This window comes from Podarcis cretensis (assembly GCF_951804945.1).
Source record: "Podarcis cretensis genome assembly, chromosome: 2".
Taxonomy (NCBI): Eukaryota; Metazoa; Chordata; class Lepidosauria; order Squamata; family Lacertidae; genus Podarcis; species Podarcis cretensis.
This window is the reverse complement of record NC_137171.1, coordinates 48,880,693-48,901,124: the sequence shown is the minus strand read 5'-3', so window position 1 is coordinate 48,901,124 and position 20,432 is coordinate 48,880,693. Positions and strand designations below refer to the sequence as shown.

The 20,432-nt window shown below is 39.6% G+C and overlaps 1 protein-coding gene and 1 long non-coding RNA gene across 3 annotated transcripts in view; one reads left to right on the top strand and one right to left on the bottom strand.

Annotated features, from left to right (window-relative positions):
* Positions 1-20,432, top strand: part of SLIT3 (slit guidance ligand 3) — a 413,892-nt gene that overhangs the window by 359,394 nt on the left and 34,066 nt on the right. For both annotated transcript variants that reach the window (XM_079964761.1, XM_079964760.1), the window contains exons 28-29: positions 4,762-4,901; positions 15,202-15,295. In XM_079964761.1, the coding sequence (XP_079820887.1) occupies positions 4,762-4,901; positions 15,202-15,295 (234 nt within the window). The remainder of the gene's footprint in view (positions 1-4,761; positions 4,902-15,201; positions 15,296-20,432) is intronic.
* LOC307209632 lies at positions 15,548-18,749 on the bottom strand. Its single transcript, XR_013835667.1, has 3 exons — positions 18,670-18,749; positions 16,422-16,471; positions 15,548-16,152 (listed from the first exon to the last, which is right to left on the bottom strand). It is a non-coding gene; the product is annotated as an uncharacterized lncRNA (long non-coding RNA).

Genomic DNA, 20,432 nt, shown 5'->3' with positions numbered 1-20,432 from the left:
TTTGGCCCAATAAATATGTTTGAAAAGTGCATGGCTACTACAACTTAAACAAAGAGATTGTGTGGTTCCCATTCAGTATGGAAGATGTGTAAAGAATCTTCCAACATGATTTAGCCAATTGTACTCATGTTAACAGAATACCCTTTCTGGGAAGGAATATGCAGCCATAGTAATTGGTCCTTATTGTGGTTTATGTAGTCAGCAGCTTCCTGAAACCTCCCACTCTAAAGCCTTGTACACACAACTCTGTTTTGCTACTATAATTTATGTTATAAATTTCCATAACAAAAACAAAAAACACCTGCATCTTTCAAAAAATTCAAACCCCACCAACACGGTGATGTTGTGTAAGCTCTGACTCTACAGATTGGTAGCCCAATCAATAAAATATAGCACTGCATGATCCAGCTGCTATAACTTTGTAGAACATATAATCACATCCAGGAATTGGGGAGAGAATATCTCTTCCTTAATTTGAGTTGTTAATACAGCGGTACCTCGGGTTAAAGGCGCTTCAGGTTACAGACTCCGCTAACACAGAAATAGTACCAGATTAAGAAGTTTACTTCATGATGAGAACAGAAATAGCACGGCGGCGGGAGGCCCCATTAACTAAAGTGGTACCTCAGGTTAAAACGGTTTCAGGTTAAGAACGGACCTCCAGAATGAATTAAGTTCTTAACCTGAGGTACTACTGTATGGCATATGTACAGGCCTCCAATCTCTTAATTCAGGCATGGCCAAACTTGGCCCTCCAGCTGTTTTGGGACTATAACTTTCATCATCCCTAGCTAACAGGACCTGTAGTCAGGGATGATGAGAATTATAGTCCCAAAACAGCTGGAGGGCCAAGTTTGGTCATTCCTGTCTTAATTCCTAGACTCTACTCTAATCAAGTTTCCAACCTCTCTGACTACACATTCAGATTTGATTAATCTTTATGTTTTCTCTGGCAGTTATTTTTCCATAGCTTATGCTTGCATATGAAATGAAACGTGTCCCTGAATCTTTTCAGTTCACCAGAAGAACTAGTTTAAGGCTAATCATGTTTGCCTTCCCTGAAGTCTTAGTGTGGCACACAGAAGGAAATGAGTGGTTTGTGTTTAATGCAGTGTAGTCCTCTTGCTTGAGATGCCAGTCAGAACAGACATAATTTTCGCAGTAGCTCTCCCAGCTACATCATTTATTTATTTGATTATTGACACAGACATCATGAAGGAGCTAGACACATTTAAGTGGCAAAGGAATTCCACAGGCATGGGGCCACAACTGAAAAGGTCCTTTCCCAAAGCCTTGTGCTGTGTATTTCAGGCTGTATTGGGACCACCAGGAAAGCCTCATCTGTACATCTCAAGGCACAGGCAGGTATATATGGGAGCAGGACTTTTAGCCCCAAGCCAACCAGATTAACTTTCAAAATGGGGATTACCGGTAAATGCATTCAATCCACTGCCCCATCACCCCCGTGGCCACTACATTTTGCATCAATTGCCATTTCCAAAAGCACATTACAATACTACATCTGGAACAAAAAATTGTATAGATTAATGGCTATCTTTAAGGAATAATTTATACTATACTTAGTATAGTATACTTAGGTCCTATCCAAAAATTCACTTATCCTCACATTAAGAATTATGCCCAAACCATGCTATATGCTCTGCAGATTCACTTATCCAATCAAATGGCTTCCTTACTTCCTTGTTTTGCTGGCCGTCAGCAGCCATTTCTGGGCAGAAACAATGGAAGGAGGAGGGGAACTAGACTGAATGAAACAAAGAGTAGGAGTGTTGAGACAAATCAGTTTTTTACTTTGTCTTTCTTTTGCTGATTGGCTGCAGCCACTGAAAAAGCAGGGAGAGAGATTCAAAAAATCCTAGATTAGAAATATATCCATAGGAAATAATGGTAACCATGGACTCATTATGTGAACAGTTTCCATGGAACATACTGTGTTCAGAAAGCAGGACCTGCTTGTATTATACTTAAACTGCTTAGTGCTTATTTACAGTGGTACCTTGGGTTACAAACTTAATTCCTTCAGGAGGTCCGTTCTTAACCCGAAACCGTTCTTAACCTGAGGCACACTTTAGCTAATGGGGCCTCCCGCTGCTGCTGCCGGCACACGATTTCCGTTCTCATCCTGGGGCAAAGTTCTCAACCCAAGGTACTACTTCCAGGTTAGCGGAGTTTGTAACCCAAAGCGTTTGTAGCCCAAGGTACCAATGTATTTATTTAGCAGTTAATCAATCTGGATTAAATAAATCCCTCATTACATATGCCAATAAATAATACTTCTGGTTTCAAAAGTTCTCTCTTCCTTTTCTGTCTTTTTTTAACAAAGATACGGTTCCTGAGTTTACAGCTATAGCTTGATTGTTGTATGTTAGTGATGGAAATGCATATTGTTTGTACAGTGTTGTCTTATTGCCAGTCCTTATTAGTAGTATACTGTTTATTGTAAACATCACCTGTTCTAGTCAGAATGTGGCATACAGAAATAGACAATAAAAGAAGCTAGTACAGGCTCCTCATTTTTCTTTTCTTTTCAAATGAAAGAATGAATCTGTGCTCCCAAACTGAGACCTTGTGTGCCAAGTTGCAGCCTAGAGCACATTTTTATGGCTGAGTTATAAAGCCCTGAAAAATGGGGTTTTGTAATGGAAACGGGAGACATGATGAATGGATCACTTTATTTAATTAGAGTTCTTTTATCCTACTCCCCCCATCCCCTTTCTTGGCTACAAAAGATGCTGTGCCAGCTCTTCCTGTCTTCTCTTATCTGCCTCATGTGATCCTGAGTATCACCAAAGGGTCAGAAAGAGGACGTTTTTTATTGGTACTAATGAGGTAAAAGACAGGCAAAGAAAATATTTCATACTGATTTAGTGTGCTTTAAGTAGAATTGATTCAAGCAGTTTGTTTTCAGTCATCCCTTCTAAAGATATATCCCTGTCCCTTCTAGCTATTATGACCTATGAGTGGTGAGTGTGGGATGAGAAGTGTCAGGAACTCTTCTGCACAATCAGTTCAAATTGCTTTTATGGTTCTTTTATTATTTTGGGAGCATATGGTCTGCAAGTATCCAAGTTTTGTGTTGTCATGCTGTATAGTTGTGTACTACTTTGTCCTTATGCTTTTAAAAGAAAAGTTGCTCCTTTTGCTCAGGAGAGACCACTTGCCCCTTTTTTGTTGTTCATGAATATGAAATAAGCAGATACCTTTGACTCAGCAACGTTGACTTCTACAAAATTGCCTGCCTCTGCTTTTTATTCTTTGTTTGTTCCTTTATCCAGCTACATATTTTATTTAGGGTTTTCCCACCTCAGGCTTTTTGCATAGGAAGCACACAGACTCCAGTGTACACAACACATATTGTAGCTTAGATCAGGGATGACTAAATTTGGCCCTGCAGATCTTGCTGAATTAAAGCTCCCATCGTTACCGGCCATTGACCCTTCTGGCTGGGAGTGATGGGAGGAACGTTTGAAAGGCCATATGTTACCCACTCCTGTCCTAGAATATACTCAAGTGATGGGCTGCATTTTTTTAATGTTTCCGCATCATAAGAAGGGGTAGTTCTCACACATAGAGGGCAAAGGAGGGCAACTTACCCGTTACTTTTCTACATATTGCGTGAGGGAGGGTTTCTGTGAATCTACCCTCTAAATTGCAATTTTTTAAAAATTGTGGTATGTATAATTACAAACCAATTTCATGCTTCTTATAGTGAAACTGTGGTATGTGGATATTTTTATATATAAAAAAGTGAACTGCTTAAAATGTTCCAAAATCACATCTTCAAAACATTTTTTGTTGTGTTGCCTGTTGCTGGTGAGCTGCTATAGACTTGAGTTAGAAAATAAATAAAACATAATTCAGAATTATTCCTGTTCTCAGTTATTACACAAACATGCATTCACAGTCACATGTAAAAAGATATAATTAATGTTGGCTACTAATCATACAATTTTTATTGTTTTTTAAAGTATTTTTACCTCACTTTTAACTCACTTTTCAGCCTAAATAGGCTCCCCGACCAAGCAGATTACTAAAACAGCTCTCTAGTATTGTTACACACCACCACAATCTCTGAGCTGTGCAACATTCCAGGGGTACCAGGCACACTTACCAGAGTGTGTTTTCTTTTGTACAATAAGGGACAGCAGAGACTTTGGTTTATGATTTATGGTTTATTTACACATATATACAAGCTGAGCCTAGATAGAGTGCAGAGCATTACATTCCAAAGGGGTCCTGTTTCTTCCATTGCTGCAGCCTCCGATTCAAAGAGAGCCCAAACACTGCCTCCCTCTGCAGCATAAAACAGCCTGCCTCCTGCTCTTCCCTCTTACAATTCAGCTTGCGAAACAGACACCCTATTCCCTGTTCACTTACCTCATCACCCACTGCAATTCTGCCCTTCCCTCCTGAATCTATGGCCTTTTATATCTGCTTTACCCATTTCTGTCCGGTCCAAAGAGTCTCTGTTATTGGCTTGCCGACATACGGCCAGCAAATAATTTTGAAGCCTGGCTTATAGCCAGGTTTTCAAATGTGATTATTAGGAACCTTCAGTGCTGGATATTGCTGGATTCTGTCAATAGTTGATATTGGGGACCTTTCATCGGTGCCAACCCTCTTCGTTCAATACTGATGACCTTTAGTGGTCAGCACATGCAAAACTAGTTTTTGCTACCAACTTATTTCAGTTTGAAATGTAAATTAGTCTTTCTGTCTTGTTTACTCTTCTATTAAAAGTTGTTCCTGCCCTATTGGATTTGAGGGTGAAAAATGTGAAAGTAATCCAGATGACTGTGAAGATAATGATTGCGAGAACAATTCAACTTGTATGGATGGAGTAAACAATTATGCCTGCCTCTGCCTCCCTAATTATACAGGTAAGCAAATATATAAGGTATTTGCCCAAGGATCTAAGAATACAGCCACCAAATCATAACTGCTTATATTCACTGTGCAGTGGTAAGAAAATATCTACGCTCTTATAAACCATGAAAATGTGAACTGGTCTTGCTACTCTCTGAGCATCAGACACTTTGAAAGGCTCCTTGTAAGCTGGAGTGTATTACATATCATGGGATTTAATAAGTATCAGGTTTGAGCGGCTTGGTAAGTAAATCTAAAATTTCCCAAACTCTTAAAATGTTGTTTGGGGCCCTTTTGGGATGCTTTTGTAAATGGTTGGCTGGGAAAAAAACCTTACACTTGAACGAAAACTAATTGTAGCTTTTAACCATCTTTCTGCCAGAAACTTGCTGGAGCTCCAAGAGGAGACATTAGTAACTGATGCTTTGAGTCAGTAGCTCTTTTTGTGTTATATCTAATTTTTAACCATTTATTTTTACTTTATAGTTTTGCTTTCTATATATAAAGGATAAAAAACTGACACAAACAAAACAGCATCTTTCCTCTCAACTTGAAATAAGCAAAACGGTGTTTTCAAGCATTTGATGTGGGGTGGGGATACTGCATCTCAACAGACTCGCTGGAAATAATTTTGAACAGGGGCTTAGGATGGGATTTCAGCGTTGATAGCGGCTTTCATTGAGTTACTTCTGTCTCTGCTCAGAATAGCTCAAATCTAAAGCTCTTGGCACAAAAAGTCAGTCTGCGGGGAAGATTTTCAGTCATCTTCCACTTAAGTCTATAACAAAACTCACTGGGGTTTGTTTACCTGCTTGCATGTTTGTCTTCATTATTTCAAGTGTGCTGCTCAGAAATGAATGGATATTTAGGTTCAGAGATTATTGCTTTGTATTTCAAGAAAATCTATTTTGATCATACTAAGGAAACAGAATTTTATTACTGCCTTGTGACTTGTGTGCAGCTTAGAGCTATTTCCTGTACTGACTCTCAAAAGAGTTTTGAATTCATTTGTATATTCTTTGTATAGTTGTATATTTGATTTTTTTTTCCAGAAGAGAGCGATTGTAAAAGTGTCTTGGAATTTAGATGAAATACACTAAAGGTTGGATAATTTAGCTTGGAAAAGAGAAGTATCAGAGAAAGTAAGGTATAATTCAGTGAAATATGAAACCGACATTGTCTAAAAGCAGTATGTAGGTTAATTTTGCACATAATCTAGGAAGGCTTCCCCCCATTACAGCTGAGCATGATCCCACAGCTGAATAAAAATAGGGTCAAATACTGTTTCAACCATATTTAAAAATATTACAGCTGAACAATTTTACCACCAGTAATATCTGAAGTGGTACCAATTCAGTTCTCAGGGAATTATGTCATCCTAGCAAGGATCAAGCATGCCTGGTTTCTCATGCCTAAAAGTTAAGAATGGTCTGGCAGTTTGTAGGTTTCTTCTGGAGTATATTGCCATTTGATAGACAGAGGCTAAAATTCCGCTGGAAAAATCTCTCTTTGGCTTAAACATGGTCAAGATTTTATCCCTAGTGACTAAATATGAAACCAATAAAAATGCCTTTGACATAAAGCACCTCTTCTGTTGCTTAATCTTTTAATCTGTGTTGAGTTGTTCGTGTTTTGTTAGTTTTTGTGACCTTGTTTGATTACGGAAATACCTTGGAAAGATTATGTGCCTAGAAGTGGCACACACTTTACTTTGCAGTGTAACCTCCACATGCAGCTGCTGGGTGAGCTTGGGCCAGTCACACTTCTCTGAAGTCTATCACCCTCACTCACCTCACAGAGTGTTTGTTGTGAGGGAGGAAGGGAAAGGAGATTGTTAGCTGCTTTGAGACTCCATAGGGTAGTGATAAAGCGGGATATCAAATCCAAACTCTTCTTGTATATCAAATCCAAATCATAATATAGTAGTAAAGGTAAAGGTAAAGGGACCCCTGACCATTAGGTCCAGTCGTGACCGACTCTGGGGTTGCGGCGCTCATCTCGCTTTATTGGCCGAGGGAGCCAGCGTTTGTCTGCAGACAACTTCCAGGTCATGTGGCCAGCATGACTGAGCCGCTTCTGGCAAACCAGAGCAGCACACAGAAACGCCGTTTACCTTCCCACTGGAGCGGTACCTATTTATCTACTTGCACTTTGTGCTTTCGAACTGCTAGGTTGGCAGAAGCTGGGAGCAAACAATGGGAGCTCACCCCGTTGTGGGGATTCAAACTGCCGACCTTCTGATCGGCAAGTCCTAGGCTCTGTGGTTTAACCCACAGCGCCACCCGCGTCGCTACAAATATAGTAGTAATGTACCCTAAATAATGATTTTTGGCTTCATAACCCAGTAGTGGGTTTCCTTGAAGCATTTTGCATGCCTTGGGCTGCAGGACTACATGAACTCTGGGTCTGATGTAGCAGAGCTTCTTTAATGCTTTTATATGGCAACATTGCCCACTGCATATACATTGCTAAAGGAAAAAACCTTGCCAAAGATTGTTTCCAGAAGTCCTAGTAAATATATGAACATGGTGCCTACTGTTTTGCAACTTTATGCTATTTTTTTCTTTAGGTGGTTACAAATGTTAGCCAATTGTTTAATGCTCATTTTATTCCTGCCTTTTTGGGGAGGGGAGTTGCCTTTCAATATTCCCCCCCCCCCAAGCTTTGGGCTCTGCACAAGATGTTTCTGAATAAAGCTGAAAATATTTTCCATGTCCTATTTCTTATTATAATTAATATTAAAAACAAATGTAAGGAGTGTCCTATATTCAGGCAATGGAAATACAGAACACATGGTATTTGGCTTTACCTTAACCAATCAGCTATTAAAATTGGAAGAAAATTTGGTTTTTTAAAAAAGTTGTTGGTACAGCAAGTAGTTCCCCTTCCACTGAACAAGTTAACAATATGATTCAGATTATGGGTTTAAAACATTGAATGTGGCATGAAACAAATGGCATGTATTCTGATGTGGTAATTCCATTGTGGTAAATTGGCAAAATAATTAAATGAAACCAGCTCCATGGAGATTGTTTCTGTGTTAGCTTGTTGTTTAGCTGCCTTAGTTCTGGAGTCATAGGAGGTCAGGATGAGTCAGTACAGTGGTACCTCAGGTTACATATGCTTCAGGTTACATACTCCGCTAACCCAGAAATAGTACCTCGGGTTAAGAACTTTGCTTCAGGATGAGAACAGAAATCGTGGGACTTCCGGGTTAGCGCGATCTGGTTAATGGCGGATTCCCTCCGAGCTCCGGAGGGAATCGGCTCCGCTGGAGAAGGGTTCTACCGCGACGGCGACGCGGGGACCCTCAGAAACCGCAGGCGCGGAAGCCTGCGGACTTGGTGACTCGGCGGGCACCTAAAGCGCCCCCCCGACCCACGAAGAGCCTTTTTAAAGGCTGCGGAGAGGGTACGGGGAGCGGCGTGGTGCTGTGAGTGGACCGCTACTGCAGTGGAGCGAAGCCGCGAGCCATGACCGGAGACCGCTGACTTTCTTCCCTGAAATTTGGACTTTAATTAATCTGTGAGTAGAATGGAATTTGGACTTTAAAATTTCTATCCTTGAATTCGGTACGATCGGGGGATGTGCTAAAGGGAAGTCCGCACCCCCCTGCTTACAGAAGATTTAAAGCAAGGATCGGAGAACTAAGGTGGAGAGTTTTTTTTCTTTTTGGTGTTTTTTAAAAGATAATATCTTCATGAATTTGACACAAGAAGATTTGTGCTGGAGAGTAAGACTGGAATTTTAGAAGTTTTTGTTTAAACCCCCCCAGACCCGGGAGTGTCCTGTATGTGAGCTGGAGAAAAAGGAACAAGGAGTTTGACAGCTGTCAAAGGAGCTGTCAAATGGGCAGTGAAAGTTAAAAATCTTATTATTTAACACCTTTCTGGACTAAATTTGTTATATTTGAATTAAAATGGTTGGGAACAAAGCAGTGAAATAACAAAGTAACGGACTGTTGGGAAAAGACTATTAAGTAACCAGAATCCCCCTAGGGGAAACATTGAAACACTACAATGACTGCAGATGGAAAATTACAGGCAGAGATAGAAAGAATGTTTTTTCTTGTGGGAAAGTTGCAGGAGCAGACTACGGCTATGAGTAAACAACTTATAACCTTGAACTCTAAAATAAGTGACTCTGCTGAATGCACAATGGACTTGACCGGGGAAAAATCTGCAGCTGAATTAGAAGAGATAACCTCGGAACAGGAGGAGAGGGAACAAGGGCCAGTACAGATGGAGAGTACCAACCACAAGCCTACATTGTCAGAACACAAAGAAGAAGACCTTTGGATTACAAACTTGCGAGAGATGCGAAAGAGGAGGGAGGAAGCCCCTGGAACACTTGGAATATTTGAATTTAAAAGAAATAAGAAATATGATTGGGGCTTCCTCTTTGAGCATGGATTGGCTGACCTTTCGCAGCAGCTGGTGTCAAGTACTTTGGATGGAAGAAGATCTGATGAGACTGAGCTAGAACTCCTTCGAGACCCGAGGACCAACAAAGAGGGCTACCAACAAAATCGGCAGAGAGAGACTGACAGAGATTTAAAGGCCTCAGATGTGAGGAATCCAGGCTAAAGACTGTTTTTGTGGACATGGGGACATTGGGAAGGGACAGAAACCGGGGCGGGGGGGGAAAGAATTTTTAAAAATATGTTTATGACCTTTGTGTTTGATTATTATGACCTATTTTTAAGATAAAAGGGAAATTCGTGGAAGGAATTCGAGTCGACCTTAGAAAAGGATTTAATGTTTATAAGGAAACTGGATAAGTAAAATTTGGCCAAGTAATAAGAATTAAGTATTTCTTTAAAAATATATATATATAATAATAATATGTAAAGGATGAGAGATATGAACTTGCTGAGCTAATTTAATTGAATTAGGATGTATGAAGGGGGGGTGGGGGGAGGTCAAGAACTAGGGTTAGGAAAGTAAGGATACGAAATTTTATATATGTTGTCTTTGTCCGTGTGTGTGTGTCTGTGTTTATAAAATGTGAAAACCCAATAAAAATCTTATATAAAAAAAAAAGAGAACAGAAATCGTGCTCCGGCGGCGCGGCGGCAGCAGGAGGCCCCATTAGCTAAAGTGAGCTTCAGGTTAAGAACAGTTTCAGGTTAAGAACAGACCTCCGGAACGAATTAAGTACTTAATCCAAGGTACCACTGTATTAACATATTGTTACATGTCACCCCAATCTCTGAACAGCATGAGATTCCAGGGGTTGCAGGCTCGCTTTAACCCAGAGTCTATGTTTCTGAACAATGAGGCACAGCAGAGCTTCTGGTGTCTTCATGATATATGGCTTATTTACACATATATGCAACTGGAGTATACTGGGAAAGGTTCTCCAGCTTTACATTCCAAGAGTTTCTGACTTCTCCCATAGTCATAGCACTGGATTCAAAACAGACCTCAGCATCCTGCTTTTTTGACCTTTGCGCTTTCAGTTCCAACATCCACCTTGTACCACCATCCCAGCTTACAGGGATTTGGTGGCAACCAGATTCTGACATACGGGTGGAGAGTCTCCCATAAAAAAAAAAAAAGACAAGGAAAAGTTCCACATGAACTTAGAACATTTCATCTGCTATACCGAACAACGAAAATCCTGCTAGTATGTGAGATGCTCTGTTTCAGTCTACATATCTCTTTTTTACGTTATCAGTGCATTGTTTTGAAGAAATTTGCAGAATTTACAACATGGGTTGCTTCCAGCACACTAGCCATTTCATTTAGAATCATCATAATTTGTTCTGTTTTTACTGGAAATGTAACTGACATCACCAGTCCATTGTATTCTACTATTTTTGTGTGTGTGTTGTTCTCATCAGAACAACACAGACCTGATTTGTTGTAGTGTTTTGTCTTGCAAATGTAATTGCAGGATGAGCCAATCCAGTATATTTAATAGTGCCAGAACCAGGCAGTAGCACAGAGTTGAGAACTTGGCTTCTACTGGTGTCTTCCTGAGCCTAACTACCAATTACTGTGCAAATAACAGAAATGAAACTGAAACTAAAGTGCTTTGCCCTTAAGGAACACTGTCAAAATTACTAAATTGTGTAGCTATGGAACAACCCCAAATTCTCGAATGCCAGCCAGAAACATATATAACAGTATAACAGTACGGATTTACAAATTGCTGTTGAGGCTTTTCAGGGCTGCTGTTTCTTTCATTAGAAACTTCCTCCTTGCTGCTTTTTAAATTTAAGTAGATAAGTAGTTTCTTCCTGTTCATTCCTTATGACTTTGGCAGTCCTGAGTTGTCTCTCGATTAGACAGTTCCTGTTCTTGTTGCTTTGATTTCCCCTTAGTAACCAATTGCTCATTTATTATATTTTATGAGTTAAATTGTACGAATAAAAAAATCAGACAAAGCAGCGCTAAAGGATCCTAGTGTGCAACTAGGAATGTCATTCACACATTAATCCAGTGCATGATAAAGTTCGTTACATATATTATTTTAAATTTAAGCTACTTTAAACTGTTTTAATGTTGTAACCTGCTCTGGAACGTTAGGGTGAAGGGTGGTGGGTGGTTGTTGTTGCATTAAAAAATGCACAATATGAAAATATTAGTACATTAGAGGATGCTAGCACAAGCCAAAATATAATTTGTCAAGTAAATTACATTTTAGGTTTCTTGTTCAGTTTGGTATGGTACTGATAAAGATACTTTTTATTTCAAGCAGTGCAATTAAAAAAACTTTTATGACACATGGCATCTATACCTAGAGGCAAAGAATTAGCCCAGAGGCAGAGAATTCTGTTTTTAAAAATGTATTACACAGTATTTTGTAATTTTCAAAGCTTTACAAATAAAATATAATGATGAAAAAATAGAGGTGATAATAATAGATTAAAAAATCCTAGCTTATATTTTTTAGTTTACATGCAAAAGTTGAGATGAGGAAATGTGATGTCATTCAGAAGCGATTCAGGAACAAGAATTAAGCTTCATGCTGTGAATCTGTAGATTTAATAATCATGTGCCAAAATTACCCCACAGTTCCATGTGGATAAACACATTGGAGACGATGTGGTGAGCAGCTCAGTTACTGTGGAAATGATAGAAGTAAGGTTAGATTTCTTGCTTATTGCATAATTAAAATGGCAGATTTAGGTCTTGTAGTTTGGCAGAGCAAGGAACTAGATGGTAGCTCATATCTTTTATATATCAGGAAGAAGCTTTCTTGTAGAGGCATAGGGATGACATATGGTCTGGGAAAATACAAAATTCTTAAAATTTTCTTTCAGAAATTACTTTTGGGCTTGACAAATTTGAGGAGTAAGTAGCACTGCTTCAATTTTGCTAAAAGTCATTTTTCTAAAAGTGTATTAGTTGGCTACTAAATATGACATTGAGACTACAATCTTCGACCTACTTGGAAGGAAGCTTCATTGAATCAATGACTTTGGATTGTGTTCTTAATTACACTTGAATTTATTATAGTGATTTCCAACTGGGTGTGGGCTCAGGAAATAAATGATATCAGTGGAGAAAAATGATGGCATATAATTTAATTATTTATCTGAACCTGCCTCTTTATTCTTTAAATGAAGATTTCAAATATAGGAGAGATTGGTCATGACCCAGTAGTTCAGGCAGTAGTTCTGTCTGTTAGTGAAGGATGACTTGTTGAATAAAATTACCGTATTTTTCGCCCCATAGGATGCACCGGCCCATAGGACGCACCAAGTTTTTTTTTGGGGGGGGGAAATAAAGGGGAAATAAAAAAAAAATTATTTCCCCCCCAGGCGCTTGTGGGGCCGGCAGCGGGGAGAAGCGCTCTTCTCCCCGCCGCCCGCCTGCAGATCAGGTCCGGGGACAGCGGGAGGACGCGCTGCGCCTCCCCGCTGTCCCCGGAGCTTGCGGGGCTGGCGGCCGGGAGAAGCACGCGTCTCCCGGCCGTCAGCCTCCAAACCACATCGGGAGACAGCGGGATGGCGGCGTTCCGCCTCCCCGCTGTCCCCCGACCTTGTGGGACTGGGCTCTCCTGAAGCCTGGAGAGCGAGAGGGGTCCATAATCAGTTGTGAGATCCTTAAAACTATTAGAAGTCCTGGGCGATTATTGACAGGTGCCAATTCCTGGTAAGATGGTTCTACCACTTTGTAGCTGTGATGCTCTGAAAATTGCCTGCATTCCCCAGTCTCCAAACATTTGTTTTAGTATTTGAATGCAGTTCCATTATAACAAATCGTCAATGCCAGCATAAATCCATGCTTTGTGTCCCCCCCCCATGTGCTCAGACAGTATAAATAATTATAATTATTACCGAAGCATCCAACATAACTAGGTGCAGTACACAAGATAATATGCACTATCCTGATTTAGAAAATAAAACTCTCTGGTTTGGCATTCTCTGCAGAACTGAACAGGTGTCAGCTGGATTTATAACTGTTCCAGTACTACCTCAAACTGATTTCCCCTCTTTTGTAAGAAAATCCCAGGTTGATACGCAATAGGCCTAGCACTTTGGAGTGTCTGCTGGGAACCAGCAGCAAGTTATGAAAGTGGTTGAGTTGTGCTGTAACTATACACAACCATATACTTTTTGAATACTCATTTGGTCATTCCCCTGAATCTGACTTGAGTTAACACTGCTCCACTCCCTTCAAGCAAGGTGAATGCCATAAATTATTTATAGTTAGGGGAACCCCATGTGGTTCTGACTTGGTTCAATTCCTTTTGGCATCATTTACAACAGACGCTTAGCGCAGGTTTGTGAGTGTACAGTGCTTTAGCCGTAAGCACTAGTAATATTATAGGATGTTATTGTTTGGTTTTTCCCTCCAGTAATGAGTTTTGTCATTAAGCTAAATATATAGCAAAATATGGAATTGACTCTGATCTGTTTGCATATTTACATCTTCATTTTTGCCAGTGGAAGTTTTTGTTGTGGCTATTTAGAGACAGTTATGTGTTTGAAATGCATGTTGGGCTATCTACATATATAGGACTTATCTGTGCAATTTTACATTGTGGCTCAAACTCCTCAGTAGACTTCTAGAACAAATATGTTATAAGGGTTTAATAAACCAGATATTACATATACAAAAAGGGTTTTGCGTCCTCCATGGGCAATATCTCAAGTCTGAGTTACAGAAGTGTAACCAAATAGGGCTGGATCATTGTGGATCTGTTCATTATTAGTAGTTAAAAATACAAAACTAGACCTTAGACTGAACAGGTAATAACTAAAACCAGCTGAACTATTCCTTGCCCTTGAGGGCCATATTACTTAGAAGACAGCATATTCTTTGGGTTCAGGAGGTTCTATGCTCTTTTAGTAGATGTTTATTAATCATATGAAGTCTTCAGTCTGTTTAGCATTACAAAATAGACTATTTTTACCATTTTAAATAAACTTACAATATTCTTGCAGGAAAAATAAAACACTGGCTCTCAATGAAAGTTAGTGCTTTGTTCAAAACATTTTTGCAGCAATAATGTTACTCCACATGTTAATAAATGAGTCACTAGTTCTCTTTGCTGCTGGATCCAGGGACCTTGTCATGTGGTCAAGTACCAGTTAAAGCTTAATGTTGTGCCAAAGCAAGGAACAGTGTATGTGATATTGCTCTCTATCCTGTTGTAAAACCTGTTCACTGAAATGGATATAATTATTGGTGTAAGGTAGCGAGCTGCTCCAAATCCAGAGGGCAGCTGTGGCAGTGTGTTGTAACAAAAACAACTTACTTTTGTGGCACCTTGGGCAAACAGGTTTATTGTGGCCTGATAACACTTCATCAGATGCTTCTTCATCTTGTCCACAAAGGCTTAGGCCACAATAAAGGCTCATCCATGCTTACCTTTGCTCTGACTTCCATGCATGTCCGGACTTTCCAGGTTCATGTTTGACAGCTTATAGTTTTGCCCCAGCATTTCCCCCACAAAAACCCACTCTTTACTGCTGCATTGGAGCAAAACTCAATCCACCGAAACCCCAAATTGCTGTTTGCTCCAGTTCAGCGGTAAAGATTGGGTTTTCACAAGGAAAGCATTGAAGAAGAAAAGATCACTCTGACACGGAGCTTTGAAGAGTGAACTGCGCCTTGAAAGCACAGAGGAACAGTAAGTGTGGATAAGCCCTTAATCTGTGCCACAAGATTCAGCTTGTTCAACAGTTTGTGATTTCACTTTTCTTTCGTCCGCACACCATCAGACCTTTGCATTAATCTGTTATTCTTCAATGGCCATTTGTCCCTAAACCATTTTTCCACAATAGTTCAAGAAAATCAACCAATGTCTCACATCAGAGTTGTTTTTAAAGCCCTCTTTAATTTGTTTCTACCCCAGGGGAGCTATGTGATGAGGTGATCAACCACTGTGTCCCAGAACTAAATCCTTGCAAACATGACTCCAAATGTATCTCTTTTGACAAAGAATACAGGTAAGCAAACACATACTGATAGTTTCAGAATGGGCCATTGTAAACTACATGGGGGAGCATGTATCCTAATTAACAAATTTCCTTTGAGTGTTGTTTTCGAGAAATGCCTATGGAATTCCACATGCGAAGATGAAGTGAAAAGAGGAGTCTGCTCTTTGATCCTGCTCTTTCCAATTGGACACTTTAATTTGACACAGAATCCCCTTTACATTCCTTCTCATCTCACCACTCTTGGTGCTGCCAATGTTGCCTTTTATATCATTGTAGCCACCGAATCTCTCCGTCTCTGGACTTATTCACACTTAACTTTTGTCCACATTTTCCACGCTCAGTCAGCACTTTCAAGCTGTGTCAGAGCACTTTTTTTTGTTTTCTCCGGACAGAATGCATCTGAGGAACAGCATCAGGAAATGGAACTGTTCTCACCTGAAAGGTGTTTCTCAGAGGTGTTAAACACATGGTGTGGTGGGTAATGCCGCCATCTTGTTTCAGAAGTCAGATAACACATATGTTTGTCCATTCCTTGTTTCCCTCCTCCTTTTGACCAGTCCATTTTATGACAAGCTATACAAGCCTGAGGAGGAGTAGAAGAATTGGGAGTGCACACACATTACTGCTCTGAGTCAAGACAGGAAATTGATCCAGAGGAGGAGGAGGATAGCAAGTAACAGACAAAGATCTGTGTTTCCTGTCTTTGAGCATTAGAGGGCAGCATGCATAACCTACCATGTCATGTACTCACTGCTGTTGGAGAACCATGGTGGCTGGAGAAATAGCAAATTCAGTATTCTTAGTTTTGAAACAAGTACAAGACAGGAGCATAGCAGGCATAGAATCAAAGGCAAACCGAAGGTAATCTAGATTGAAATATAGTTGGAGAGATGGAAATAAATTTCCAAAAATAAAGGCACAAGACTCTAAAGCGAGGTCCACAAAAACTAGCTTTGGAATTCCACAGTAGCACTTAAGAAAGAATCTTGAACTATAATCCTCTTCAAAGCGAAGAAAGAATGGTAAGTTAAATGTTACTGTTTCAATTATCCCTGCAAAGCATTTATGGAGATAAAGGAAATCTGGTAATTTGTTTCTACTGTAATTAGTAGTTACTTGTGGGGGGGATAATTACTCAGCAGTAACAAAACAAATGCAGTAACACAAGGTGGGGGAAATCAACACCTGGGGCAGTGAAAGCAATAATTTGAAGTATTTTGCTGCACTAACATATTTTGGATCACTTTTAGTATTTTGGCCTCCATGGCTGTGATTATTGAAAGGGGGCATTTAAATATACACACACACACACACACACACACACAATTGCCCCCTCTACATAATTAATTGCAATTTGCTCATTTTTATTTTATGAATTTCTGTGTCATTCTCCGCAAAAATGTCCAGAGCCGTATATACAGTTAACTAACTGAATGCATCTCTCACAAAAATAAACCTGTTGTTCCAATTGCCCAGAATGTACGTATTAAAGTATTGTTATAAATAATCTTTATTATTCTGGAGCTTGGAATTACTACCTGACAGAATAAAGCACTGATTTAATACAGCTCTTCCAAGAAAAGTGGTGGTTCTATCATTACTGTGATAGCCAATACACATCATAAAAGTGATCCATAGCAGCTTTGAATAGGGACCTGCACATCGTTCATTATTACATCACTTTATATTAGGACAAGAGGGATCAATAAAGCAACAGGATTAAATGCTGCTATTTCCTCCCATAGCATCTTATGATGGATACCGTTTGCATGCCAGTGTGCCTGAAGCATTGCTGAGCTGTTTTGCTATATATTTGCTACATTTTTGAGAAAGAATAGTCCCGGATCTCCAACTTGCTTTTTTCTGTTCCAGAGATGATTAATTACAGAATTATTGTTCTGAACGGCAATAGAATTCTGAAATAGTGCCTTCAGACAATTGTTCCGGATTTCTAATGTTTTGTAGATGTTTATGTGATGTGAATGAGTGCAGAATCAGGTATATAGGCTGTGGATGGAGATTATAATGGAGAGCTGGTGGTGTACAAACTTGTCAAAAAAGCATGAAATCATTAGATTGTGAGGTAAGACAAAAGAAAGAGAAAAGAGATACACTATTCATAGGAAAATGGTGAATAATGATAAGTGCTCTCAGACATGCTGAAAAGGCAGGTCCTTAGGGAGGATTTAGCAGAAGGTTTTAGTGTTCCACCAAATAGTTCCAGGTAGCACCTTCACAAAGGCTGCTGAGTTCAGAAAATGCAGAGGGAGAATTGCATGCTGTTGAAAACCTATAGGTTATCTGATTTTTTAACACATGTTCCCTAGGTATTCATTTCATTTTTATTTATTCTTTCATTATTTAAAATTATAAACCACACGTCCAGTTTAAAAATTCCAAGGTGACTTGCAATAACATTTAAAAAATTGAAATTACAGGAAATAAAACAGCAATAGAGTAGAAGATATGGTTTGGTTGACCTAAAATTCCTGTAATTTTCTCCTCTAGTCAGATGCCTCAGAAGTGTAGAGAATAAGGAAGATGCCAGCTCTCAAGGTCCAGGATTTGAAAGCTAAAACATTTCATTTATTCTTCGGTTATATTAAAAGCTATTCCCAGTTGCTGTTCTTCTGCAACTACTTGGTTGTAAAATAGATCCAACTGTGCCAATTTAGAATTTTTGGAATTAAATCAGAGCTTTTGGACCTGTTCTAATGTTACCTGGCTGCTGGCATTCTACCTAAGGGAGCAATTGATTTAGTCTATGAGTGTCATGTTCCTTCTTCTATTCCTCTATGCCTCTCCCCTGCTCCTCTCACCAGAGGCGGTTTTAGGATAGTGCGAAGGTTTGGCCACACCCAACACTGTGCTGCAGGGGGTGCCACAACAATGCTGTAGAACAGTGTGTAAGAGGCAGGGGCACTGAATGTTGGCATCACACAGGGTGCCACTGAAATTTGAGAGCTCCAAGGCTGCCACTGGTCTCACTCTGGGTAAAGGGTAAAGGGACCCCTGACAATTAGGCCCAGTCATGACCGATTCTGGGGTTGCGGCGCTCATCTCGCTTTATTGGCCGCGGGAACTGGCGTCCAGCTTCCAGGTCATGTGGCCAGCATGACTAAACCACTTCTGGTGAACCAGAGCAGTGCACGGTACCTGCCGGAGCTGTACCTATTTATCTACTTGCACTTTGACATGCTTTCAAACTGCTAGGTTGGCAGGAGTAGGGACTGAACAACGGGAGCTCACCCCATCACGAGGATTCAAACCGCCAACCTTCTGATCGGCAATCCCTAGGCTCTGTGGTTTAACCCACAGCGCCACCCACGTCCCACAAATAAGCTGTGATTAACTAAATGAGAGATCTTCCAGTAATAATTTACCTGCAATGAGGGGAGTAGAAGAGCTAATATCTGAGCCAGCCTTAAGCTTCCCTGTTGATGAAATCAAGCAAGTGCTTATGCTCTGTAATAATAGTTAATATTTTGTAATAGCAATTAATAACTTGTAACTGGAGTAGTGTGTTTCCTTGCACATTCAAAAGGGAGAAGGCCAACTACTTTTGTTGCTGGTCACTTTAAAGACCATGTCTCTGGTTTAAGTGGTTACTTAAACATAGAAAAGGCATATTCAAAAAGAAGAACAGACTAGGCCATCAATTTGCATAAAATTAGCACATACTGATTTTTATTATTTGTATGTATAGATGCAAATTTAGAAATAATTATGATAATCAGAACTATATTACATCTCACCATAGTAGGGGAAACTGTGACCTGTGTTATCTGTCAGCCTGCTGCTGTCCAGGTTCTAACTGTTGAGAGGCAACTTCAAGCCCTTGATCTTCCTTCAAGTGGTTCTTTATCTTTAAACCAGACTTTGACCCAATGGTCCTTCAAATAGGGAACAGGACCACCCTACCTTGATTACAACCTATCCTGTGAAAGTGAGCACAATTCATACAGCTTCAAATGCTTACGGTGTCTGCATATAAAACAAGTCTGACTCTGAAATATGTAGGGTCTTAACTTGCTTTGGGCTACAGGAATGGAAGTGTATAAAACTACCTCCGTGTATCAATATATAACATACAGATACAAACTACAAATTTAGAAATTAGTAATCCAGATACATTGAAAGACTAGAAATCTGTTTCCCCTGGGTACTATTTAAACACCCATGAAACATAAGATGAATCAGTTTCCATATCTATAGATTGTCTAGTCTCTGTCTCTTTTATGCCCTTACTTCCTGTGGCCACTAAATACAACCACATAGTAAGGTGACATGAAGTTATCCCACATATTTCCTCTTAATCTTAATACATCTCTCTTTCCAGTTTTCTGCACCAGTCTTTTTTTGCAGTGCAGGAGGAAATCTAGAAGTAAAGAGGCTAGCATTAGAATTAAATAAGCTGTTGACATCCAGAGTTCAGAGGTATACGAAAGTACAATCTCCAAAATATGTAACATATGCTAAACTGGGGAAGTAATGGATGTTTCTCTTTTGTTCTGGTTTGAATGATATGCTTATTATTTTCCAGCTGTACAGCAAATCCAGCTGGGAGGTTTGAAATGTGGTTTATAGGCTGAAATACATTCAAGCCAGTCCAAAGCATAGTGTCTAAGATTTTGAGAGACTGCCTAGATTTCCAGAGAGATTTGCTCCCCCTGGCCTGAGACCTTGAATGCCAAGTTTCAACCTAGAGCACATTTTTTATGGTTGAGTAATAAACCTCGGAAAATAGGGTATATAATGGAAATGCTGACACAACTTTAATACAAGCAACTTAACAACAGTAATAAATATATAATAGCTTATGTTTGCTGTTACTTTGGATCCTCCAATCCGCTTTCTAGAAATGAGTTGCCATCTAAAAGTGGTGGAATGGCATCAATTTGTTCTTTTATCTTCATATTAAGATCTGAGAAACAAATATTTATTGCTTCTTTTCATTATAATTGCAGTTCAAATGCAGACTTATTAAGTGATTGTCATTTCCATTAGATACAATGCTTCACTATACACTACCTTGAGGGAATTATGAAGTTTATCTAAATGTTTTCACGATTTGAGAGACCTGCTTTAAATGACCAAGAACTTACTTTAAATGGTTATTACTATAAACAGTGAAGTTAGTATGTAT